This window comes from Cherax quadricarinatus, chromosome 12 (genome assembly GCF_038502225.1).
Source record: "Cherax quadricarinatus isolate ZL_2023a chromosome 12, ASM3850222v1, whole genome shotgun sequence".
Classification (NCBI taxonomy): domain Eukaryota; kingdom Metazoa; phylum Arthropoda; class Malacostraca; order Decapoda; family Parastacidae; genus Cherax; species Cherax quadricarinatus.
The window spans coordinates 24,399,992-24,426,739 of NC_091303.1; the positions used below are offsets into that span (position 1 = coordinate 24,399,992).

Sequence of the window (26,748 nt, forward strand, 5' to 3'; positions counted from 1 at the left end):
TCATGTAAGTAAGTTTACTTATCATACTCGCAATATCTGTTATCTCCTCAGTATTATGACGTCATTTATTCGGCATTCTTGTAATAGACATCACAATAATTTGTGGGTAGCTGAAAAAAATAAAATTATTCATGTTTCACAGCCTTTCCAAGCAGCAATATTATTATCTTATATTTTGAGAGCGGATATTAAAACCCTTTAGATCCTCTTTCTTACTAGTGGTTATATCATTTATATATTTATGATTTCTAGCAGGATGCATTATTGAATATATGCAGTGTTGCTACATTTTCCTTTTCTTCATCTAAATATTATAAAAAGACAAATAAACAACACTAAAGAGTTCTCTGCACAACAAATAATATATTGTTACAGAGAGAAAGAGAGAGTAATATGAGAGTGTGGCAGCGCTGGTGGCACCAACAAGGCGCACACTCAGTCCTCTGTCTCGCCTGTTTAAATCTCTGCCCCTCACTACCAAACTTGTTAACACAGGTGAACACTCCCAGTTTTATCTGACTCATTTTATAGGTGGTAGTTGATGAGCAGTATTTGGAGAGTGTATAAGTGGAGGCGATTTAATGAGTTGTGGTGATGACTGAGTTGTCTCAGCTGATAGTGACAGGTGGCTGGCTCCTCTGCCCATTAATATACATCTTAGCCAGTTACAAATATTGTTTCACATTTTCAACAGCTCGCTCAGCTTTCCATAGCATTCCTCGACCATCTTGATCAGCGGCAGAGTGAGTGACAACTTTGATTTAGTGCAATAATGACTTACAGATGTCGTAGTTGCTGACCCAGATATCCCAGTGGCTGATGGAATTACAACGATCCCTTTCAACAATAAACCTGATTTTTTCCCATTTCCTAGGTGTTTTATAACTCCTATTAAATATTAAACAATATCGACTTAGTTATACTAAATATAATGGATTTATTGACAGGGTAGAAAAAAAATTCACTTAATATTGAGTTTAGGGGCTTGAGCCCCTTGATGCTGGTGAGGGGCTCTTGATTTAAGGAATTGGATCTGTGCTCCAGTTCCCTGAATGCCTTCCAGCCACCCTCCACAGGTGCTGTATAATCCTTTGGGTTTAGTGCTCCCCCATGATATAATAATTAGGGGCTTGAGTTTTTTTTATTATATTCTCCAATATTAAGTGGGTATTGCAGTTGAGAGGGTTATACTTGGGCCTAACTACATCCTCTTGATCGACTACATCCATTTATCCCCTCAAGGAAGATTCCTTGATGTTGGTGAGGGGCTCTTGATTTAGGGAATTGGATCTGTGCTCCAGTTCCCCGAATTAAGCCTGAATGCTTTTCACATCCCCCCCCCCCCAGGTGCTGTATAATCCTCCGGGTTTAGCGCATCCCCCTTGATTATAATAATAATAATACATCCATTTATTTACTGTGTGAATGAAAACTGTAGTCTTGTGTGTCATCTAATCTTACATGTCCTTTTATAACTTTAAATGTGACTGTGAGTTCTTCTTTAAGTCAGCTTGCCTTGGTGGATGACTGCCATGAAATTAAGAAATAAAAAGTGGTCTCCTCCCATCTATTGATAAAAAAATGTCTATATGAAAAACAATTCAGACAGTATAACAAAAGAACTAACTAAACGATAAACCTCAATACTTACTAATCTAATACCAAAGTCCAAACAAATGTATTATGTAAACAGATTTAATGAAATAAAAGTTGATGCGAAAAAGATCTGGAAAACTCTCACTGAAATTTTGTGCCCTAAAATAAACTGGAAACCGAGATTAACTTAGCAAAACCAGGTGAACCACACATACAGCCTATAGACACTGCCAACAAGCTTAATGTCTTTTCTACTATAGAATCAGAACTAGAAAGCAAATACTCAGCCACAAGACTACCTCACTGGTAATTGTATACATACTCTATATATAGCACCAACAAATCCTACTGAAGTGTCACTAATAATTAAATCATTAAAAAACAAGGCAGGAGACCTAAATAACTTGCTACCAATCATGTATAAAAAAGCAGCTCATGTGCTGTCCCCCATTATTGCAATACTATTTAACAAAAATGTTGAATCTTCAACAATCCCATCCATACTCAAGACAGCAAGGGTCACCCCGACTCTCAAAGGAGGTGTTCCTACAGAATTAAATAACTACAGACCAATATCTAACTTGCCTTTGCTCTCTAAAATCTTTGAAAAAATAATACATAAATCTATTCCTACCTCCTATCCCATAACATGCTGAACCCCTGTCAGTTTGGGTTTATGCTGAAAACATGAATGATGCAGTTATTCAGCTGCTTGAATTACTATATACAGCAATTGAAAAAAATGAATATCCTCTGGAGCTCTTCATAGACCTCCCCTCAAGGAAGGTTCCTTGATGTTGGTGAGGGGCTCTTGATTTAGGGAATTGGATCTGTGCTCCAGTTCCCCGAATTAAGCCTGAATGCCTTCCACATATCCCCCCCCCCAGGTGCTGTATAATCCTCCGGGTTTAGCGCTTCCCCCTTGATTATAATAATAATAATCTTCATAGACCTACGGAAAGCATTTGATACAGTAGACTACAATATCTTGCACCAAAAACTGGAGCATTATGGGGTCAGAGGACACTCGGTTACCTAAAAATCTTAACCTTGGTGGTAGACACCAGTATGTATACACAAATGGCATGACCTCCAATACTCAGCCTGTAGTTGTTGGAGTGCCAGAGGGAAGTGTCCTAGGTCCTCTACTCTTTCTTATTTACATCAGTGACCTCCCAAATGCATCACGACTCCTTAAACCATTCTATTCGCAGGTGACACCACTTAAGTCTTCTCCCACCCAAACCAGGCTATACTTAGTAACACTATAAAATTTCAAACTGGATGACAACCTACAAACTTACTCTCAGTATGGACAAAACCTACTTTGTGTTTTTTGGAAACAGAGCATTAAATATCCAGCTAAACATATTGATGAATGGTTCACCCATTACAAGACATACTGAGGACAAATTTCTAGGTCTCCACTTTGACTGTGATCTTAAATTTCAGACCCACATCCAGCATATAACTAAGAAAGTTTCCAAAACAGTAGGTATCCTTTCCAAGATACGATACTATCAAATCAAAGTTTATTCAAATTCAAATTCAAATTCAAAGTTTATTCTCTATAAGGATTACAATGCTGAGTTTACAGAAATTTGGTTATTGTGTGGTTTACATGTAGTAAAATAGTGATTACAGAGTGTACCACTAGAACGTTTAGCATGGCTAGGCATTTTGGGCAGACTTAGTTTTATTCTTAATTGTAAAATATTACAAATTATGAGGTAAGTTGGTATTATGGCTAAGTGACTAAATATTAGTTTGTGAGTTTAGCAATGTGAATGCTTTTGTTTTGGCACAGTACATAGTTTCAGTATTGGAGTATCACAGGATTCATTATTTTAATATTGAGATTAATATTTCTGTTTATGGTTAAATGAGTCAGTGAGTGTAAGTGTGAACCACCAGGTGGTATTCGTGTAGTTAGTTGACAGGGTGTATCAGGGAGATAAGATGTTTTCTAATGGTAGTTTTGAAGGTGATGAATGTGTCTGCAGTTCTAGAGTTCTCGGGTAGGGTATTCCAGATTTTAGGGCCTTTGACATACATTGAATTTTTGTAAAGGTTTAGTCGGACACGGGGAATGTCGTAAAGATGTTTGTGTCTGGTGTTATGCCTGTGGGTTCTGTCACAACTATCAAGAAAGCGTTTTAGGTCAAGGTTGATATTAGAGTTTAAGGCCGTGTAGATGTAGATTGCACAGTAGTAAGTGTGGATGTACTGAACAGGGAGTAAGTTTAGGTCTATGAAGAGTGGGGGGGTGTGTTGCCAGGGATGGGATTTAGTGATTATTCTTACTGCAGCTTTTTGTTGGGTTATTATTGGCTTTAGGTGTGTTGCTGCAGTTGATCCCCAAGCACAAATAGCATAGGTGAGGTATGGATAAATAAGTGAGTGGTATAGTGTGAGAAGGGCATTTTGCGGCACGTAGTATCGTATCTTGGAGAGGATCCCAACCGTTTTGGATACTTTTTTGGTTATATGCTGGATATGGGTGCTGAAATTCAGGTTGTTGTCAAGGTATAAGCCTAGGAATTTGCCCCATTATTTCTGGTAATTAGAGTGTTGTCAATCTTAATGTTAATTTGTGCATCTCCTGCTCTGCTACCAAACATAATATATAGTAGGTTTTGTCAGTGTTAAGCGTAAGTTTATTGGCTGTCATCCAAGTCGATATTTTGATCAGCTCCTCATTCACAGTGGTGTTGAGGGTGGCAAGATTAGGGTGAGAGATGACATAAGTCGTGTCGTCAGCAAAGAGAATGGGTTTCAGGTGTTGGGATACGTTTGGAAGGTCATTGATGTATATGAGGAAGAGCAGGGGACCAAGGACACTTCCCTGCGGAACTCCAGTATCAAGTGGCCGTGTTGCTGATGCTGTGTCTTTAATGGTGACATACTGGTACCTATTAGTGCCTATAAGTGCCCTTAATACATATATACGTGTGGTGCATATAGTGTACGTTACTATTATATTGTACATTATTATTTTTATTATTTTTCATCACTAGCTAATGAAATACCTCCAATACTCTATACTTCTTTCTTACTGCTATTAATTGCTCATAATTTTAAATTACAAGTCAAATCTTACTCCAAATTAATAATATTCATTATTCTTACCTGTCCATTTAATTTTGTTTATCACTACTTGTTTTTTTAGTCACTTTTTATTGTGTATGCAATTAGTGTATATTCCAATTACTTTTTTGCAAGTACCAAAACTATCTTTTGCTAGCTAGTACCAACTACCTCATTTTTTTTACTTTTATTGTGCAATAAACTGCTCAATTTATTTAATATTACAAATCAGATCTTACTCCTAAACCAATATTATTTCATAGTGACCACCTGTCCATTTAACTTTGTTTACCATTACTTAATTTTAGTCCCTTATATATTTTCTCCTTTATTTTAGCTTTATATAACTACCCTAGTTTATACATTCACAATTGTTAAAATAATCAAGGTGCTATTCTCAGGTGCTAAAGTAGAATAAGTTCACAATTTTGCCATTATATTCCAAAGCTCATTTATTTGATTACCACTTTATTGTTCACCACAACTTACATTAGTCCCTTTTATATTATTATTTTATACCATAATACTAACTTTAAAGAATTACCTTTATAGTACTACCTACTATCATATTCCCAAGCTCCATTATTTGATTATCACTTTATTTGTATTAGTCCCTTTTATATTGTCTCCTTTATTTTAGCTTAAAAAAAAACAAAAAAACTACCTTAGCTCATTATTTTGCATTTGTTAAATAATTCAGGTGCTATTTTTTAGCTTAAGACTATTTACTTTGTTTTATACTTAATTCTAACTATAGATTCACTACAAATCTTATGATTACAAGCATTGATCCTGATACCAACCTCTTATTTAATGACTTAAATGAATCAAACAGTTACTGTAATTACTACACTGCAGAACAATCAAAGGCACTTCTCAGTGCCAACAACAACATAACTATCTTTAACTACAATATCAGATCTTTAAGCAAGCATTACGATGACCTCATAGCATTACTAAATTCCTTACATGACAATATGTCCATCATTACACTAACTGAAACCTGGCTAAAGCCTGATAGTACAGATGTCTATGCCATTCCTGGTTACACAGCCATACACAACTGTAGGCCAGACCAACAAGGGGGTGGCACAGCCATATACTACTCATACCAACTAGAATGTATCACTAATACTTGCACAAGGGATGAACATGGGGAATATATAATAGCCAAATTCAAATCCAAATACCTACAAAAACCTCTCACATTGATAAACATTTACAGAGTTCCACAGTCAAACATTAGCCAATTTAGTCAAAACCTAGGAAGTATGATAACTGATGCACGCATGAACAAAGATCACTTACTACTCTCAGGTGACTTCATTATAAATCTCCTGCAAGACCAGGACCCACACGTTACTGAATTCACAAACACAATGAGTAACTGTATGTTGCTACCAACAGTAACAAAACCTACAAGAGTTACAGAGACTAGTGTTTCCCTACTTGACCACATCTGGACCAACACCATATCCCCTTTAAAATCAGGCATAATTACAGATAATACCACAGACCACTACCCTACTTTTCTCATAACAACTCTTGGTAAATTACCCCAAGACACTACTAAAGTCACCTTCAGACTTCACAATGAGGCAGCCATTAATAACTTCACAACAGCAGTAGCAAACATTGACTGGCACACTGAGCTAGAAATCTATACAGATATTGACGAATGTATTAATAATTTTCTAAAAAAGACCCAATACCTCTATAACAAGCACTGCCCCCAAAAAACTAAACAGATGACAGCTAAGAGACTGAACAGTCCCTGGTTAACACCCAGCATTCTCAAATCCATAAATACAAAACACCAATATGAAAAACAGTACAGAATGGGTCACATAACCAGAGACCAAACAAAACGTTACTCGTCAATCCTAACCAGCCTGATAAGAAGGGCAAAAAAATTGTATTATGAGAACAGATTATCCAACTTACGAGGTGATATAAAAAAGACCTGGAAAACCCTATCAGAAATTCTAGGAACAAAAAAGATATCACGAAATAGCGAAATAAAATTAGCAAAATCAGATGAACCCCAACTCCCACCAACAGAAACAGCAAACAGACTCAATGACTTCTTCTCCACTATAGGACAAAACCTTGCCAATAAAATCCCAAGCTCAGATACCCCACCAAATGACTACCTCACTGGCAAATACCCGAACACACTGTTCCTAGCTCCGACTAACCCATACGAAGTCTCCCTTATTATCAACACGCTAAAAAACAAGGCAGGAGATTTAAATACCTTACCACCCTTTATATACAAAAAAGTGTCACAAGTGCTATCACCAATCATTGCAACACTCTTTAACAAATCCATTGAATCCTCCACCTTCCCTACAGTACTCAAAATAGCAAGGGTCACCCCGATCCACAAAGGAGGAGACCAAACAGAGTTGAATAACTATAGGCCAATATCCAACTTACACCCTCTCTCAAAAATCTTCGAAAAATTAATTCATAAACGAATCTACTCCTACCTTATCTCCCAAAACATACTCAACCCCTGCCAATTTGGATTCAGGCCAAATAAAAATACTAATGATGCTATTATACACATGCTAGAACATATATACACTGCAATAGAGAAAAAAGAAGTCCCACTGGGGATCTTCATTGACTTACGTAAAGCTTTTGATACAGTTAACCATGACTTGCTCCACGTAAAATTGTCACACTATGGTATAAGAGGGCACTCCCTCAACTACCTCAAGTCATACCTCAGCAACAGAAGCCAATATGTGTATGCAAATGGGGCAAACTCTTCTGCTCAACCAATTACAGTTGGTGTCCCACAGGGAAGTGTCCTTGGCCCTCTTCTCTTTCTCCTATACATAAATGACCTACCAAATGCTTCGCAATTACTCAAACCCACACTATTTGCAGATGACACTACATACGTCTTCTCCCACCCGAGCCCAGTCACGCTAGCCAATACTGTAAATACCGAATTACAGAAAATATCTACCTGGATGAGGACCAACAAACTTACACTAAACATTGACAAAACCTACTTCATTCAGTTTGGTAACAGAGCTACAGATGTCCCTCTTAACATAATGATAAACGGATCACCTATCACAAAGCTAACAGAGGGAAAATTCTTAGGAATCCACCTTGATAATAGACTCAAATTTCATACACATATACAACAAATTTCTAAGAAAATTTCCAAGACTGTAGGCATACTATCGAAGATACGGTACTATGCTCCACAGTCAGCCCTCCTGGCCCTATATCACTCTCTTATTTACCCCTATCTCACCTATGGAATTTGTGCATGGGGCTCAACAACAAGTAACCATCTCAGACCACTAATTACCCAACAAAAGGCTGCAGTTAGAATGATAACAAATTCTCACTATAGGCAGCACACTCCACCAATATTCAATACACTAAACCTATTCACCATACAAAACATTCATACTTATTACTGCACCTATTACATACATAGAACACTTAACTCTGATATTAACCCTCCCCTCAAACATCTCCTTGCCAACCTCAACAGAACACATGACCATAACACAAGGCACAGATCACTCTTTGATGTTCCTCGTGTCCATCTCACACTATGCAAAAACTCAATGCACATAAAAGGCCCTAAAATCTGGAACTCATTACCTGTAAATATAAAAGAAACACTACCTGTTTATAAATTCAAGTCTCTTCTCAAAGATCACTTACTCACCCAAAACCAAATAAATACTGAATAACTGAACCTTATAAATTGTATATCTTAAATGTTTCTCACAATTATATCACATAAATGTTAAACCTAAAACCCAATCTAACTTTATTATTTTTTAAATACACTACCTAACAGAATACTCCATTCTACTGAATGTACAACAATGCATACAACCATATGATCTGTCTTTGTAATACTCACTTGTGCTTTATAGTAATCTATTTACATTAAAGTTTTATCACTGATGTCATCATTGCTTAGTTCATCTTAAGTTAATTTTAAGCCAGCCCGTAATGCTATGCATAGTATAAGTGGCTTTGGCATGCTGCTCTTATCTGTATTTTTTGTACCTCTGTATGTGTGCACAAATTTTTAAATAAATAAATAAATAAATAAATAAATTAGTAATGTAAGATTTGAAATAAGCAAGCGCATGGCCTCTTATACCGTAATGATCAAGTTTGTGGAGTAGGATGTCGTGGTCTACTGTGTCAAAAGCTTTTCTTAGGTCAATAAAAATTCCTAGTGGATATTCCTTATTTTCCAATGCTGTGTAAAGCAGATCTAGCATTTTTATGATTGCATCATTAGTGCTTTTATTTTTCCTGAATCCAAATTGGCAGGGGTTGAGTATGTTTTGAGCCGTTATAAATGAATACAGTCTCCTGTGCACGAGTTTCTCAAAGATTTTGGATAGCAATGGTAAGTTAGATATTGGCCTATAGTTGTTTAAGTCTGTAGGGTCACCACCTTTGTGTATTGGTGTAACCCTTGCCATCTTGAGTAGTTTCGGGAAGGTGCTAGTCTCTAGTGACTTGTTAAAGAGTAATGAAATAGCATGCGAAAGGACATGGGCCGCTCGCTTGTACAGTAATGGTGGGACATGAGACAGATTCCCCGAGTTATTTTTAAGTGACTTTATAATCTCGGTGACTTCCGTGGGGTCAGTTGGTGCAAGATAGAAGGAATTAGGGAAATTCCCATCTAGGTAGTCCCCGGCATGGGCATTGGTATGTGGGATTTTACTGGCGAGATTAGATCCTATGGTTGAGAAGAAGTCGTTTATCTTGTTAGCTGTGTCAGTGGGATGTAGTGGTGTTTCATTAAGTTTAGTTAGGACAATATTCTTGGTTTTTCTCAGTTTGTGGGTCCCTAGAATCTGAGAGAGTGTTTTCCAGGTCTTTTTTATATCTCCTCTAGTGTCTGTGAATCTACTGGAGTAGTATAGTTGTTTGGCTTTCTTTATTACTTTGGCGAGAGCTGATGAATAGTGTTTAAGAATATCTTTGTGTATTAAGCCTTGTCTATATTGCTTTTCATATTGGTGTTTCTTGTCAATGGATTTCAGAATGGTGCTGGTTAGCCATGGGCAACCAAGCCGTTTGTTTGTGATCTGTTTTGTTTTTATAGGACAATGTTTGTTGTATAGTCTAAGTAATTTGTTAAGAAAAATGTCTGTCCAGTCATCAATACCATTGGCCTTGGAGAATTCTGTAGGCCAGTCAACAGTCTCTAGGTCAGCTGTGAACTTCCTTACTGAGGCCTCGTCATGGAGTCTAAATGAGACTTTGTTATATTCAAGTGGTGGTTTACTAATGTTTGTCAGGAGGAAGGTAGGGTAGTGGTCTGTAGTGCTATCTGTGATTATCCCTGATTTAAGGGGGGCTAGTATATTGGTCCATATGTGGTCTATTATGGTTGCACTTGTCTCAGTGAGCCTGGTTGGTTTAGTTATTGTTGGTATGAGAAGTGTGTTGTTCATATTGTTGATGAAATCAGTTACAGGCTGATCATCTAGTAAGCCAAGGTTGATGTTGAAGTCTCCAGCTAAGAGAAGGTGGTGCTTATTCATTTGTCTGTTTGTTATTAGTGACTTTAATTTCTCACTGAAATTTGGGATGTTTGTGTGAGGTATCCAGTAAATGGCACCGATTGCTATAGGCGTCTTAAGGTTTTTTACAGTAAAATTAGCAAAAATGTATTCCCCATATTCATCACTAAAGCAAGTGGTGCTAATACAAGATAATTGGTTAGAGTAATAGATTGCAATACCACCCCCAACTTGGTTTGGTCTGCAGTTGTGAATTGCATATTCTCTATAAGGATTACAATGCGGGGTTTACAGATTTTGGTTGTTGTGTGGTTTACATGTAATAAAATAAGTGTACTAATTACAGAGGGGGCCACTAGAACACCTAGCATGGCTAGGCATTTTGGGCAAACTTAGATTAATTCTTAACCCTAAATTATTACATATTGTGGAGTAAGTTGACTAAATACTAAGTGACTAAATACTAGTTTGTGAGTTTGTGGTTTAAGGTTTGAGGATCAGAGCATAAGATGTATGTTGTGTCATCAACTGGGCGACACAACATGCTGGGTGGCCCTTGCTAAGTCATTGCTATAGAGGAGGAAGAGAGGATCCAAGATGCTGCCTTGAGGGATACCTATTTTCATTGAAAGAGTAGCTGATGAAGTTCTATTATTGTTTACATGTTATCTGTTGCTCATGTTGGAAAGATGGTATATATAATAGTGTAGTTTTGTGTGTGCCATCTAAGTCTAGTGCTCAGTTTGTAATGAAAAATAGTGGTTACAAATATAAAAAGCCTTATGCAAAACAATAAAAAGACCATCTAATAGGATGCTTTTTTCTTTCCAAGTTTTGTTTAAGCTGTTGTTGATTGCATCAGTGCTTGGGTCTGAATCCAAATTGGCAGTGAGTAAACACATTATGTTTAATTTGATAGGTGTACAGACAAGACTGGCTTATAATTATTGTCGTTTGAGCACCACCTTTGTGGATGGCTGTTATCCTGGCTATTTTGTGGTACTGTATTGTAATTTGGAAAGATTTGCTTTTCCACCAGTTTCTTGAAAATAATTGATAGTACAGTGGTACCTCAAGTTATGAACTTAATTTATTCCAGAAGGCTGTTCGAGTGCTGATACCAAACGAATTTGTTCCCATAAGGAATAATGTAAATTAGATTAGTCCATTTCAGACCCCCAAAAATGCACTTAAAAAAGCTCTTACAAAAATACACTTGCATAATTGTTCAAGTTGGGAGCTGTTCGAAACTCGGGTACCACTATATTGTAGCTGCAGGTAATACTTGTAAAATATGGGGGATATTTCTTCTGTGATACTGGCTGAATTTTTAAGTGAATTTATTATTGAAGCTATTTCAAAAGGTTGTGGTAGAAGTCAAGTAGGGAGAGTTTTGCTAATTGTTGACTAAATTCATTCTGATGTCATTACATATAGGCCTCAGGAATATTGGTAGCAAGATATGTTCCTCATGTGGAGAAGTAGTTAAGCTTGTTGACAGTACAGTATCAGTAGTTTGAGAGTGAGGCTTCATTTGCCTTGGAGAAGATTTTCTTTTTCTTTTGCAATTTTGACTACAATTTGGGGAGTTTTCCCCAGGTACAGTATTTTATCTCTTGTGGAATTGTTTCTAATTATACTTTTGAATGTTGTAGGGTGGTACTTTACTAATTCTGCAGATAAAAGGCCTAGCCAATTCTTTTATTCATAATCATGTTTTTTATCAGTTGATCTGAGCAAGACTTTTGGGACTAATGGAGTGTATGGCATTTTAATTATTTGCTTAAATTTTTGTGGGCAGTGACATATGAAATATTGATAGATAAGGTGTATGATAGAGCAAGCAGAGTAGAAGTCAGTACCTGATAGTGGATTATTTTCTTTTTTTTTTCTTTTTTGTTGCAATGTGGTGAATTTTAGTTTACTGTTCAGGTATCAGCTTAGAATTTAATCTTCATTTTTTCTTAGTAAATTGTTTATCATTTTGATCTTAATTTGTTTGGATGCTTTATTACAGAACAACAAGTCCTTTCTTGTTTATGCAAGTTTGTTGGCTGTCATCCATTTGTGGATGTGTTTTAATTTGTTATTTATTGTTTCATTTAAGGCACCAGGGTCAGGATTTGAGAAGACAAAAGTAGTACAGTTTCGAAAAAATTAGTAGGAGTGACCTCTGAATCTACACGCCTTCAGTTTAAAGTACAGTGGAACCTCGGCTTATGAGTTTAATCCATTGTGTGACCTTGCTCATATCCCGATTTGCTCATGTGTTGAGTCAATTCTCCTCATTTAAATTAATTGAAATGGCAGTAATCCATTCTAGAGGAATTCCAGGCACAACAGTGGTACCTCGAGTTTCGAACAATTCCCAACTCGAACAGTTATGTAACTGTATTTTTGTAGGTGCCTTTTTAAGTGTATTTTTGTGGGTCTGAAATGGACTAATCTAATTTACATTATTCCTTATGGGAACAGATTTGTTTGGAATCGTCACTCAAACAGCCTTCTGGAATGAATTAAGTTCGTAACTGAAGGTACCACCGTACTTCAATATTTCGCTAATATCAACTGTATGGCTTATTTATCTACTGACTTGACTTACTGACTTGACTGAATTACTTACTGACTTGACTGAATTACTTACTGACTTGACTGAATGACTTATTGACTGACTTACTGACTGACTTACTGACTGACTTATTAACTGACTTACTGACTGACTGAATGACTGACTGACTGACTGAATGACTGACTGAATGACTTGACTGGCTTACTGAATGACTTAAAATTAGACTTTTTCACATATGAAGACCCTGAAATTGTGTCTAGAGCAGCTGATGCCTTACTGTCAGTTGTATAATGTACTGCAGGGTAAAATGGAATAGAAATCCATTACAGAATTTATGCACACTCCAGTACAACCATTGACTTCAGTACCAGGACCTCTACCATCCACCTCAGCCCAGTAGGACCACAGCATAACTCTCCATTCTCTTCACAGTCATAGACAAACACCAACACCCACAATTTAAAGCAAGAAATACTATTATTTCTCTTGCAGTTATAGTCTTAAGCAGTAAAAACAACATAATACATCACGACAATGAACTACAATTATATATTCACTTTTATTTTTGTAAGATCTGGAGGTCTAAAAAAAAGTTGTTTGAGGGGGAAGCTCACATCACTTGTATCCAGAAACAAAAAATGGACCGAGCGACTGATCGTATCCTGAAAAACTCGTATGGTGAATAACTCGTAAGCCGAGGTTCCACTGTAGTTGCAGTCAGTGGTGTGCATATCCTTCCTTAGGTCATGGGTGTAGTGTTCCATTCATGAAGAATTTAAGAGTAACCTGTGTTTAGTGCATTTCCTGAGAGTTTCTTCTGTATCTCATTTCATTAATTTCTTTATCTCTGGTGGCAGTTATGCCAGTACATATTAGACATTATTCTCTCATCTTATTGTTAATTAAAACTTAGTGCAATACTTAAACTTTATGATTCATATTTATTCCTTCCTAAGTATTGGAATTCTCATTTGCTTTTTGTAATATTTTATATACCTTTTATGTACAGTACTGTATTACACATATATTGTTTACTTCACAGACAAAATAGATATAACCACGACCATGTCAGAGGAAGTCGGGAGTGTGCGTCCAAACCCATATATCTTTGACATAGAAAATCGAAGGAAAAGAAAACCACGACTAGCACATGATTTAGGTGCTGGAGCCAAGTGTAATAAATGTGGAGATAAATGTCCAGGATTTGAGCTTCACTTTTGGAGGTTAGTGACAGATGTTTTAATGTCATAATCTCTTTCTTACTGATAAATAGTATTAAGTCTGCTAAGTACACTTAACCCGTAAACGGTCCAAACGTATATATACGTTTTTACCGCTAGTGCCCCAAACGTATATACATGTATATGTTTTATGTGTCCTACATTTAACATTGCCACGATAAGCCTGAGTCACCTAGACATGTGAGAATGGGTGTGAGCACTCATTGTGCACCATATTAAAATAATTGGGGATGCCTGGGTGCCATATGCTCTTTTTTCCTATTAAAAAACAACAATGTTTTTTTTTTCTCAAAAAAGTTGGGGCAGTACGGTAGTGAACGTATATATACGTTTGGACTGTTTATCGGGCTAATACATATTGATACCATGCTGTTTTTATTTTAATAGTAATAAAGATAATGATAAACATTTTTAAACAAGAGCTTGGATAGATGATTCATTACATAAATTATTGATATAGTTTTTAATGTCATGAAGACATGTATATACAGTGGACCCCCGCTTAACGATCACCTCCAAATGCGACCAATTATGTAAGTGTATTTATGTAAGTGCGTTTGTACGTGTATGTTTGGGGGTCTGAAATGGACTAATCTACTTCACAATATTCCTTATGGGAAAAAATTCAGTCAGTACTGGCACCTGAACATAATACTGGAATGAAAAAAGTTCGTTAACCGGGGGTCCACTGTATTGTGCAAGGCTATATAAAAAAATAAGAATAAGGTTGGAAGTCACCTGATGTTAGGCTTTGAAGCAGAAGTTAAGTAACCATCTAAGCGAGATTGGCTTTCCATTTTGATAGAGCAAATATTGTATAAACACGCTGATGTTTCATAAACTTAACTTATAAATTTTATAGTGAATTAAGAAAAAATGTTTCAAGCTTCCCTCTTCCAATTTTGATAAGTTAATTATTGTTATAAAAGAATTTTTTCTGTTGCATTAGGTGTAGTTGATTAAAAACTTCACACGATTACTTCACTATTATCTCATTATTCTGTTTAAATTTATAGTTTCATACTGTACTTTTATATGTAGAAAAATCTGCATGAACTGTCGATGTGGGAAAGATGACCATGAAGTAGAGGATGATGACGAGGACATTGGACGGATAGTCATTGGCAAGTTATTTGACCGACCGCCACGCACTAGGAAGGAAGAACTGGAGTACTGCCATGGTGAGATTTTGGTACTGTAATACTATTATTAGAAATTAATTTTGTTTAACCCTTAAACTGTCCAAACGTACATCTATGTTCGCATGTGTAGCGCTCTGAATGTAGATCTACATTCGTGTGTGTAGCGCTCCGAACGTAGATCTACATCTTTTTACATGCTGTCTTATGGAGAAAATCAAGGTTGGAGCGGTACGCACACAAATGTAGATCTACGTTTGGATAGTTTAAGGGTTAAAGGTAGAAAGTTGAAAGTGAACATAGATAAGAGTAAGGTAGACACATATTCAACAGTTAGGTATCTTTATTTCGAAATGTTTCGCCTACACAGTAGGCTTCTTCAGTTGAGTACAGAAAAGTTGATAGAAGAGACGTGAAGACGATGTAACCTAACTGTTGCATGTGTGTCTTACCTAACAACCTGTCGGTATTTTATACCATTTTAATATTCATTCATAGATAAGAGTAAGGTGATGAGGGCATCAGACAATTTAGATAAAGAAAATTTGGATATCACATTGGAGGGAGGGAGTATGGAAGAAGTGAATGTGTTTAGATATTTGGGAGTTGACTTGTCAGCAAATGGGTTTATGAAGGATGACGTTAACCATAGAATTGATGAAGGAAAGAAGGTGAGTGGTGCATTGAGGTATTTGTGGAGACAAAAAACGTTGTCCATGGAGGCAAAGAAAGGAATGTACAGTGAAAACTCGTTTTTCATAATTAATCTGTTCCAAGAAGTATGACTATTTTTGAAATTGACGATTTTCAAATCCATTTTCCCCATAACAAATAATGTAAATACAATTAATCCATTCCAGACACCCAGAAGTATTAAAACAAAAAAATTTTTTACATTCTAAGTTTATTCTCTATGAGGATTACAATGCTGAGTTTACAGAATTTGGTTATTGTGTGGTTTACATGTAGTAAAATAATTACAGAGTGTACCACTAGAACACCTAGCATGGCTAGGCATTTCGAGCAGACTTAGTTTAATTCTTAATTTTAAAATATTACAAATTATGAGGTAAGTTGGTATTATGGCTAAGTGACTAAATACTAGTTTGTGAGTTTAGCAATGTGAATGCTTTTGTTTTGGCACAGTACATAGTTTCAGTATTGGAGTATCACAGGATTCATTATTTTAAGATTGAGATTAATATTTCTGTTTATGGTCAAATAGGTGAGTGAGTGTAAGTGTGAACCACCAGGTGTTATTCGTGTACTTACATGAAATATAGATGTAGTACATACACAATACAATGGGACATGATGAATGAAACATTAACAGCATAACACTTACCTTTATTGGCGATTTTTCTTAGTGTATGGAAGACTGGAGGAGGGGAGAGATTGGATTAATTTACTGTTTGGAAGGGGAATCCCCTTCCATCAACACCTCAGGTACCAAGTCCTTTTCTGGGGTTACTTCTCTTCTCTGTTTCTTAATGCCACTAGGACCAGCTTGAGAGTCACTGGAGTCCTGTCTCGCAAAAAAAGTGTCCAGAGAGCTCTGTTTCTGGCGTCTCTTTAAAACTTCATTAAAATGGGCCAAGACTTTGTCACTTTACAAGTTGCTGATATGGCTTGCAACAGCATTGTCAGGGTGATGTTTCTTCATAAATCTTTCCATCCTACCCCACATTTCAAAAGTCTCCTTAATTTTTGAAGAAGGCAACTTCTTCCATCTCTCTTCCTCCTCATCTGCAGCAATATTCTGAGCTGCAGTCTGTTATTGTTCCAGCTGAAGCTCTTGCAGCTCCTCAGTGGTTAGCTCTTCGTTGTAGTTCTCCACCAACTTTTCCACATCCTCCAAACTCACATCCAATCCATGGAACTCCCCAATGCCATAGTAGATTCTACAGCTGCCGTAGGCTCGTCAGGGTCAGTCCCAAACCCTTCAAAATCCTTCTTGTGGACATAATCTGGCCACAATTTTCTCCAAGCAGAGTTCAAAATCCTGGTAGTCACTCCCTCCCAAGCCTAACCTATAAGGCTTATGCATTGGAGGATACCGAAGTGATCTTTCCAAAACTCTTAGGGTCAAGTGAGTGTCTGAGGTCACATTAAAGCACCTTTGAAACATTGCTTTGGTGTAGAGTTTTTTAAAGTTTGAAATGATCTGCTGGTCCATGGGCTGAAGGAGAGGAGTGGCATTAGGGGGCAAGAACTTTGCTGTGATGAACCCATACTCCTCCAGAATTAGGTCATCCAAGTTTGGAGGATCAGCAGGCGCATTGTTCATTAGCAGGAGGCACTTGAGATCCAATTTTTTTTCCAGGAGGTGATTCTTCATACTGGGGACAAACACTTCATTGAACCACTGGACGAAAATTTCCCTTGTGACCCATGCCTTATTATTAGCTTTCCAAAACACACACAATTTACTCTTCATAACATTGTTTTTCTTGAACGCTCTGGGATTTTCAGAATGGTACACTAGTAACGGCTTCACTTTGAAATCCCCACTAGCATTACTACAAAACATGAGTGTCAGCCTGTCTTTCATTGGCTTGTGTCCTGGCAGTCCCTTTTCCTCCTGAATAATGTAGGTCCTCTTTGGCATTTTCTTCCAAAAGAGGCCTGTTTCATCACAATTGAACATTTGTTCAGGTTTTAATTGTTCAGTCTGTATGTACTCCTTGAATTCACTTATGAATTATGTAGCTGCAATTTTGTCCGAACTAGCAGCCTTGCCATGTCTTATCACACTGTGTATGCCACTATGGTTCTTAAATCTCTCAAACCAGCCTTTGCTGGCCTTAAATTCACAAATATCAGTACTCGTTGCAGGCAATTTCTTTGAGATCGTCATGCAACTGCCTAGCCTTTTCACAAATAAGCGACTGCATAAGACTATCTCCTGCTAATTGTTTCTCGTTTATCCACACCAATAATAACTTCTCAACATCTTCGAGTACCGGTGATCTCATTTTTGTCAGCATATTTGCCCCCTTTGCAACAACAGCTTTCTTGATTTCCTTTTTCTTGGCCACAATATAAGCTATGGTTGTATGGGGTTTCTTATACATCCAGCCCAGTTTGGCCACACATACACCACTCTCATATTGTTCAATGACGTTTTTCTTGTATTCAATCGTATTTCTCACCTTCTTTACCAAAGGCCTCGCACTAGGAGCTTTCTTTGGAGCCATGGTAGCTTATTTAGCAGTTGCAAGCACTGAAATGAATGGAATATTATGAAATATTTCATATGAACAAGTGAGAGGACCGTCGCTCACTGGTAAACAGTGCCACACTGGCTGGGAAGGGAGGGCGAAGTGGCTTGGAGCCATGTGTACGCGTCCAGGACGAACAACTATTTGCGAGTCAAGCTACGATTCACGAGTATGTTTTTACGAAAACATTACGATTTTCGAAAATTATGACTTTCAAGCCTTACGATTATCAAGGGTCCACTGGACGAGAGTATAGTATGGATGTGAATCATGGGTTGTACATGCTGCAACAAGGAGGAGGCTGGAGGCAGTGATGTTGTGTCTAAGGGCAATGTGTCATGTAAATATTATGCAAAGAATTTGTAGTGTGGAAATTAGAAGGAGGTGTGGAGTTAGTAAAAGTATTAGTCAGAGGGCTGAAGAAGGGTTGTTGAGGTGGTTTGATCATTTAGAGAGAATGGAACAAAATAGAATGACTTGGAGAGCATATAAATCTGTAGGGAAAGGGAGGCGGGGTAAGGGTCATCCTTGAAAAAGGTTGGAGGTTTTGTGGGCGAGGGGCTTAGACTTACAGCAGGCGTGCATGTGAGTGTTAGGTAGGAGTGAATAGACAAATGGTTTTGGGACCTGACGAGCTGTTGGAGTGTGAGCAGGGTAATATTTTGTGAAGGGATTCAGGGAAACCGGTTAGCTGGGCTTGAGTCCTGGAAGTGGGAAGTACAATGCCAGCACTTTAAAGGAAGGATTTGGGATATTGCATCAAAACTGTCATATCTGAGCTCCTCTGCAAAGATGGTGATTATGAGTGGTGGTGAAAGTGTTGAATGATGAAATTTTTTTTCTTTTTGGGTCACCCTGCCTCGGTGGGAAACGGCTGACTTGTTAAAAAAAAAAATAGTCATTAAAGCATATGATTTAACTTTTTAACAGTAGGCTAAATGATAACTTTTTTTGGGGGGGGGAATGAAACAATTAGTTAAAAATATTTAATTTTGAAATACACTGATTGAAAGATTTGCATACCATTGTGTTGTTACAAGGAAATGTTATTTTGTCATCAGCGTTATCAGGTATCATACACTTTAATTTATCAAATGTTGATTAAAGCATAGTATGTTTACAGATCTTTCAACAAACTGGCCATATCCCACTGAAGCAGGGTGGCCCAAAAAGAAAAACAAAAGTTTCTCTTTTTAAACTTTATTAATGTATACAGAAGGGGTTACTAGCCCCTTACTTCCAGCATTTTAGTTGCCTCTTACGACACGCATGGCTTTTGGAGGAAAAATTCCGTTCTACTTCCCCATGGAGATAAGAGGAAATAAACAAGAAAAAGAACTAGTGAGAAAATCAAAGAAAATCCAGAATGGCATGTATATATATGCTTGTACATGCATGTGTAGTGTGACCTAAGTGTAAGTAGAAGTAGTAAGATGTACCTGAAATCTTGCATGTTTATGAGACAGAAAAAAGACACCACCAATCCTACCATCACGTAAAACAAGTACAGGCTTTCATTTTACACTCGCTTGGCAGGACGGTAGTACCTCCCTGGGTGGTTGCTGTCTACCAACCTGCTACCTATATGTTTACAGATATCCTTGTCTTATGGTCTTCAGTTCAAGTTTTGACAGTACTGTATTTCATTGTTTCTAAGTAAATTTTGTTCTCACACTTGAGGGTCTGGGATCAATCCCCAACACTGGTGAAACATTGGGCATTGTTTGCTTACTCGTGCTGCCCCTGTTCACCTAGCAGTAATGAGATACCTGGGTGTTATCCTCAGGTTATGCAGGGCATTTCAAGCAATCTAAGTTGTTTGAAATGCAACTGGCAAGTTATTTGACACAGTTCAAGCAACCTAAGTTGCTTGAAATGCCCTGTATGACCAGGGCTTTCTATATAGTGTGCCAATGATGTCAGTCATGTCTGTAATAGTTGTATCAATCACTTGTAGAAATAAAGATGAAATGATCAAATGTCTAGGAACAACACTGCTATATTTATTATTATTTTTTATTTTTTTTTATTAACACACTTGCCGATTCCCACCAAGGCAGGGTGGCCCGAAAAAGAAAAACTTTCATCATCATTCACTCCATCACTGTCTTGCCAGAAGGGTGCTTTACACTACAGTTTTTAAACTGCAACATTAACACCCCTCCTTCAGAGTGCAGGCACTGTACTTCCCATCTCCAGGACTCAAGTCTGGCCTGCCAGTTTCCCTGAATCCCTTCATAAATGTTACTTTGCTCACACTCCAACAGCACGTCAAGTATTAAAAACCATTTGTCTCCATTCACTCCTATCAAACATGCTCATGCATGCCTGCTGGAAGTCCAAGCCCCTCACACACAAAACCTCCTTTACCCCCTCCCTCCAACCTTTCCTAGGCCAACCCTACCCCGCCTTCCTTCCACTACAGACTGATACACTCTTGAAGTCATTCTGTTTCGCTCCATTCTCTCTACATGTCTGAACCACCTCAACAACCCTTCCTCAGCCCTCTGGACAACAGTTTTGGTAATCCCGCACCTCCTCCTAACTTCCAAACTACTAATTCTCTGCATTATATTCACACCACACATTGCCCTCAGACATGACATCTCCACTGCCTCTAGCCTTCTCCTCACTGCAACATTCATCACCCATGCTTGTTCACTTCTCAGCCATTAGTGGCCAGATAGCGGTATATTTTCATATGGTTTTTATGATTGTATTCTCATTTTTTTTATCTCATTTGATAGAATGGAAGATATATTACAGAAGTAGATGTGATTTTGATTGGTTTCACGACAAAAAGTACCTTGAAATTGAGCTCAAAGTAGCGGAAATGTTAAATTTTTGCCGATGTTCAGTGAACTTTGTGTAAGTCAAGTTTGTTAATTTTATTAAGTGTACTCTAACCTAACCACTCTGTAATCCAGCAAACTCGGTAATCCAGCACATTACAGGTCCCAGTGATGCTGGATTTTGTGATGGCAGACCTGTGTTAGAACAGTAGGATTGTGAAGCAAATAGATGTTTGTTCATTTTTGTGTAACATTTTGTAAATAATATGCTGTTGATACTTTTAGTGTGACTTTTGTGTTGTATGCAATGGCTAACTATAAGGATATTGGGCATGACATGAATGTCAACCTGCAGAACTTGAAAAATGTTAAAAATTAAAAACTCCCCCAAAAAGTGAGAAAGTGTAAATGAAGTAATAGACAGTGTATGGCAATCTCCAGTGTTGCCATAATGGGGTCAGTGACCTTCAAATTGATGCATTTATATTTCAGTAAGTATTGATGGAAGTTTTGTTTACATTGTTTTGTAACGCATAGAAAGATACTTTTTTCATGTAAAAAAAAAAAATCACAACACTGACAGCACTTTTAATTTCAGAGGTTGAGACAGTGAGAGGGTTAAAGTGGCTTAGACTTGTCATTAATTTCAAGCAGCATATAATGTATTGGCATTAAGTGCAATAATAAATTTTAATAGCAACTTTTGCTAGTTGAGTATGTAAGAAAAATTTAAAACACCACAAGACACCTTTTGAATAAGTGATTTTTTTTGGGGGGAGGGGGTTAAAAGAAAGCCAATTTGCATATAAAGAAAGTATGTGTCATAATTTTAGCAGTATTTAAATATAATTTCAATTTACACAGATAACCTGCACATAGGAGAGAGGAGCTTATGATGCTGTTTCACTATGACTTGGACCATTTACAGTCATCTGGTTTACACCTCTCCTCCCACTATAGATGCCCCTGATGTTTACTCTACTTCATGTTCCTCTTGTCCTCTACAATACTTTGGGAAGACTGGTCGCTCTCTGATAGACTCAGTGAACACAAAAATTGTGTTAGGAATGCTGACACCATTAATGCTCTTTTCTGTCATATTAGGGATCACAGTCATCCTGTTGACTGATCCTCTGCTAAAACTGTGTACCCTATTTTCTAGCTTTCACACTTGCCATCTTGTTGAAGCAACCCTTATACACAACTTTCCTTGTATGAATCTTAGTCCTGGCTTTGTATGTGTAGTTGTCTTCGTTTCTCATTACATTGTCAGATGCTTCAAATTTCAGAATACTTAAGACTTAACCTGAGCCTTTCCTCTCCTCCTTTCCTAGTTTTTCCTTTTTCTTTGCTTTCCTTTCTTCAGCTTATTGTGTTCTGTTAGTTGCCCCCCTTCCCCTTTTGCATTTTGGTTATACCCCTTGCAGGCCCTTGGCTCTTCTGCAGTACTCCTTTTTCTTGCCCTTAGACTGATGCCACTTCTACTAAGTCTCCCCACCCCCTGATTCCTCTACTATTGCTACTACCTTTACTCTTGCCTCCCTTCACTCCCTTTTTTTTCTCTCTTTTGCCACTTAACTACTCTCCTTACTTTCTACTATCACTATTTCTACTACTTCCACTACCTACCTACCTGCCACTACTTACTCTTCTCTCTCTCTCTCTTGTTCCTGTCCTCTTTCCTGCTCACGTATGCATACTGTCTACCTCACGCTTTTCTGTCAATGTGACTGTAAATGGTCCAAGCCAGACAAAAACATCGTCATAAGCCCCTCTCTCCTATGTGCAAATTATTTGTGTATTGTCCCAGTCACGTATTGTGCATTTTTGTTCTTCATAATTTTAATTTATTTAGTCAGTGTTGTTTGTCTTGGGGCTATTCTATACAGAGTGCTTGTGAGAACTTGACCACAGTACAGTATTCAGTGTATCATGACTTGCATTCATATAATGCAAAACCTGTTAGGCTCTCAGTGGTCAAGTAAAGCCTTTTGCAGTGTTCTTGATGTTTTGTTTCCCTATAAACTAATTAAAAATGTTGACCAGTAAGAAATATTGTTATATTTAGCATATTGGGTATAAAAATTTATTATTTTTCTTTTATGTACAGTGTCCTGGTTATTTTACTTTCAGGAAATCATTTGGATATTGTTAATGAAGAAACTGGTAAAACAGAGAAACTTAAATTTGACTGGGTTCCTCCAAATGTTGAAAAGAGTCTTGCTGCACGTTACATGGCACTTCTGCCTCCTGAAAAGAGACCACTTGCTGGCTCGCAGGTATGACAGCTTGCTTTCTCAAAGTTTTTGCCTTTCTTACATTTTTCTTAGTTTACATTTTTCCATTTCTATTGGTTTTAACTAAATGACAAGAAAAACAGTATTAAACAAACCAGCGATATCCCACTGAGGCAGGGTGACCTAAAAAGAAAAACAAAAGTTTTCCTTTTACATTTAGTAATTTATACAGAAGGGGTTACTAGCCCCTTGCTCCTGGCATTTTAGTTGCCTCCTACAACATGCATGGCTTACAGAGGAAGAATTCAATAATAATAATAATAATAATAAATAGAAAATAATCTAAACATGCAGTCTCAGATTCCACAATCTCCCTCCAAGTTGACTGTGAACCATTTTCTTGTCTTCTGTTACTTCCTCTGAACTTTTTCTTTTATATACGTATCTCTTAATATTTTTTTTATATTTCACATTTTTTTTTTTTAACAAGGCAATCATCTTTGACCAAGGCAGGGTGACCTAAAAAAGAAGCGCTTCATAAAGTTTTTCTTTTTACATTTGTAATTTATACAGGACAAGGGGTTATTGGCTCTTTGCTCCAAGCATTTTAGTCGCCTCTTGTGACATGCATGGCTTACAGAAGAAGAATTCTCCTCCACCTCCCTATGGAGACCTCTTCATATATACATGCTAAAAGGCTGCAATTTGCTTCTTACCTATTGATATCATGGGTATGGTACTAAATAAAATGTTTAATAAATGTTGTATACATACATAAATATTAGGTCATTTTATATCAATACTAGTTTTACATAAAAAATGCATACCAAGAAAATAATTGAAATTATTCTTTACAGGCAGCCAAAGAGCGTCGTAGACAATTGGAGCAGCAACTTCCTCTGTATGATATGGATGAAGCTCAGAGATGTGACAATATGCCAGCTGAGGAGCTGCAGTGCTTCCATGCTTACCTTGAACGCATTAGAACCCAAATAGCTGGTCAAGGTTTGGTTCAAGAAATTCCTGGTGCTCCAGTTAAATCAGTGGCACACCCTTGGCATACTCAACAGTCAGCCAAAAATGCTGTACAAGGCTCTGGGAAAGATGCAGAGAACAATGAAAATATAGGTTATTATCCAGAATCCACTGGAAACAGTTCATTGTATGGAGTTGCCCCAAAAGATCATATTATTCGGAACAAAAACTTGCCCCATGTGGATGACCATACTTATAGTCAGCCTGTTAGATGTGCTGGAATGCAGCCTGATAACAGGTCTAGCTTACGTGATCAGTTTATGGGGGCGATGATTGGAGATTATGGTAGCACTGTCAGTTTCACAGGAGGGTCTATAGCTAACAGTGAAAAGTATGCTGTTGCACCTCAGACTTCCAAACTTATAAGAGGTTTGAGTACTGACCAACCTTTGGATAACATTTCAGCTGATTTATCTAACCTGAATATCAATAGAAATCAGACGGTGAGTTGCAGTCACATGTTAATTACTGTTGTGTGTTTTTGTTAAGATTGAGATATTCAGATATTCAAGTTTTTTCATTTTAGGGCATAATTAGGGAAGCAATACCTCCTTAACTCTTTCAACTCTGACATATTTAAATTGGAATTCATATCCAGAGTTTACTACTTATACCACTGTTGCACTTGCTTATTATCCTTACTGGTTGGTTCCATTAAGTTTCCAGCAAGTCACATCCTCAAACAGTCTAGCTTTATCTATCTTCCAAGAGGGATGCCTTGATGCTGGTGAAGGGCTCTAGATCAGAAGAATTAGAGCTATGCTTCACTTTCTCAGATCAAACCTGATTACTGCTCGTCTGGGAAGTGTATGACTTGTAGTTTTAGCCCTTCCTTATAAATATGTAATTGATCTATCTCATCAGTAATATCAGGTAACTTGTAGGTTTTGAATGTGTTTTGTTTTTGAGCCTTAGTTTTACAAGAACTGAAATTGAGTTTTTTAAAGTCTGTCCTTATAGTTAAGGTCTCCATCGTTTGGAAGTAATGTGGTGACAAATCTTAGAACCTTTGAAAGTTCTCTTACAGGTGTGAGATGAGAATTGTACATTGGTGCTACATATTAAGTATGAGCCTCTCATATATGGTATATTTTTTGTTCTGAAGTTTCCCTATTTATGTAAGCCTTTCTTCCTGTATTCAATTCAAGTTTATTCTCTATAAGGGTTACAATGTGGGGTTTACAGGTTTTGGGTATTGTGTGGTTTACATGTTAGAAAATACTAATTACAGAGGGGGCCACTAGGACACCTAGCCTGGCTAGGCATTTCGAGCAGACTTAGATTAATTCTTAACATTAAATCCTTACAGATTATGGTATTAAGGCTAAGTGACTACATCATAATTTGTGAGTTTACCAATGTGAATGCTTTTGTTTTGGCACAATACAAAGTGTCTATATTGGAGTATCATAGGCAAACTTATGACTAGTTAGGATTTATTATTTTAAGATTAAGATTAGTATTTCTGGGTTTATAGTCAGTGGGTGAGTGAGTGTAATTGTGAACCACCAGGTGGTTATCATGTAGTTAGTTGTCGGGGTGGATCAGGGAGATAAGATGTTTTCTAACTGTAGTTTTGAAAGTGATGAATGTGTCTGCAGTTCTAGAGTTTTCAGGTAGGGAGTTCCAGATTTTAGGTCCTTTGAAATACATAGAATTTTTGTAAAGGTTTACTAAAACACGGGGAATGTCATAGAGATGTTTGTGTCTGGTGTTATGCCTGTGGATCCTGTCACTACTATCAAGAAAGAATTTTAGGTCAAGGTTAATATTGGAATTTAAGGTCCTGTAGATATAGATTGCACAGTAGTAAATGTGGATGTTCTGAACAGGGAGTAAGTTTAGATCTATGAAGAGTGCGGGGGTGTGTTGCCAGGGATGGGATTTAGTGATTATTCTTACTGCGGCTTTTTGTTGGGTTATTATTGGCTTTAGGTGTGTTGCTGCAGTTGAACCCCAAGCACAGATAGCATAGGTGAGGTATGGATATATAAGTGAATGGTATAGTGTGAGAAGTGCAGTTTGCGGCACGTAGTATCGTATCTTGGAGAGGATCCCCACCGTTTTGGATACTTTTTTTGTTATGTGTTGGATATGGGTGCTGAAATTTAGGTTGTTGTCGAGGTATAGGCCAAGAAATTTGCCCTCATTATGTCTGGCAATTAGAGTGTTGTCGATCTTAGTGTTAAGTTGCGCAACACCTGCTCTGCTACCAAACATAAAATAGTAGGTTTTGCCAGTGTTAAGTGTAAGTTTATTGGCTGTCATCCAAGTCGATATTTTGAGCAGCTCCTCGT

General features: G+C 37.4%; 1 protein-coding gene across 2 annotated transcripts in view; it reads left to right on the forward strand.

Annotated features, from left to right (window-relative positions):
* Positions 1-381: 381 nt before the first annotated feature.
* LOC128686621 (uncharacterized) overlaps positions 382-26,748 on the forward strand; it is a 44,606-nt gene continuing 18,239 nt past the window's right edge. Inside the window, exons 1-5 of one of the 2 annotated variants that reach the window (XM_070084282.1) lie at positions 382-495; positions 13,829-14,009; positions 15,069-15,208; positions 23,313-23,458; positions 24,274-24,894. In XM_070084282.1, coding sequence (XP_069940383.1) covers positions 13,852-14,009; positions 15,069-15,208; positions 23,313-23,458; positions 24,274-24,894 — 1,065 coding nt within the window. In that variant the 5' untranslated portion in view covers positions 382-495; positions 13,829-13,851. Of the gene's footprint in view, positions 496-603; positions 744-13,828; positions 14,010-15,068; positions 15,209-23,312; positions 23,459-24,273; positions 24,895-26,748 lie in introns of those variants that run through there. The other variant, XM_070084283.1, reaches the window with a different exon arrangement.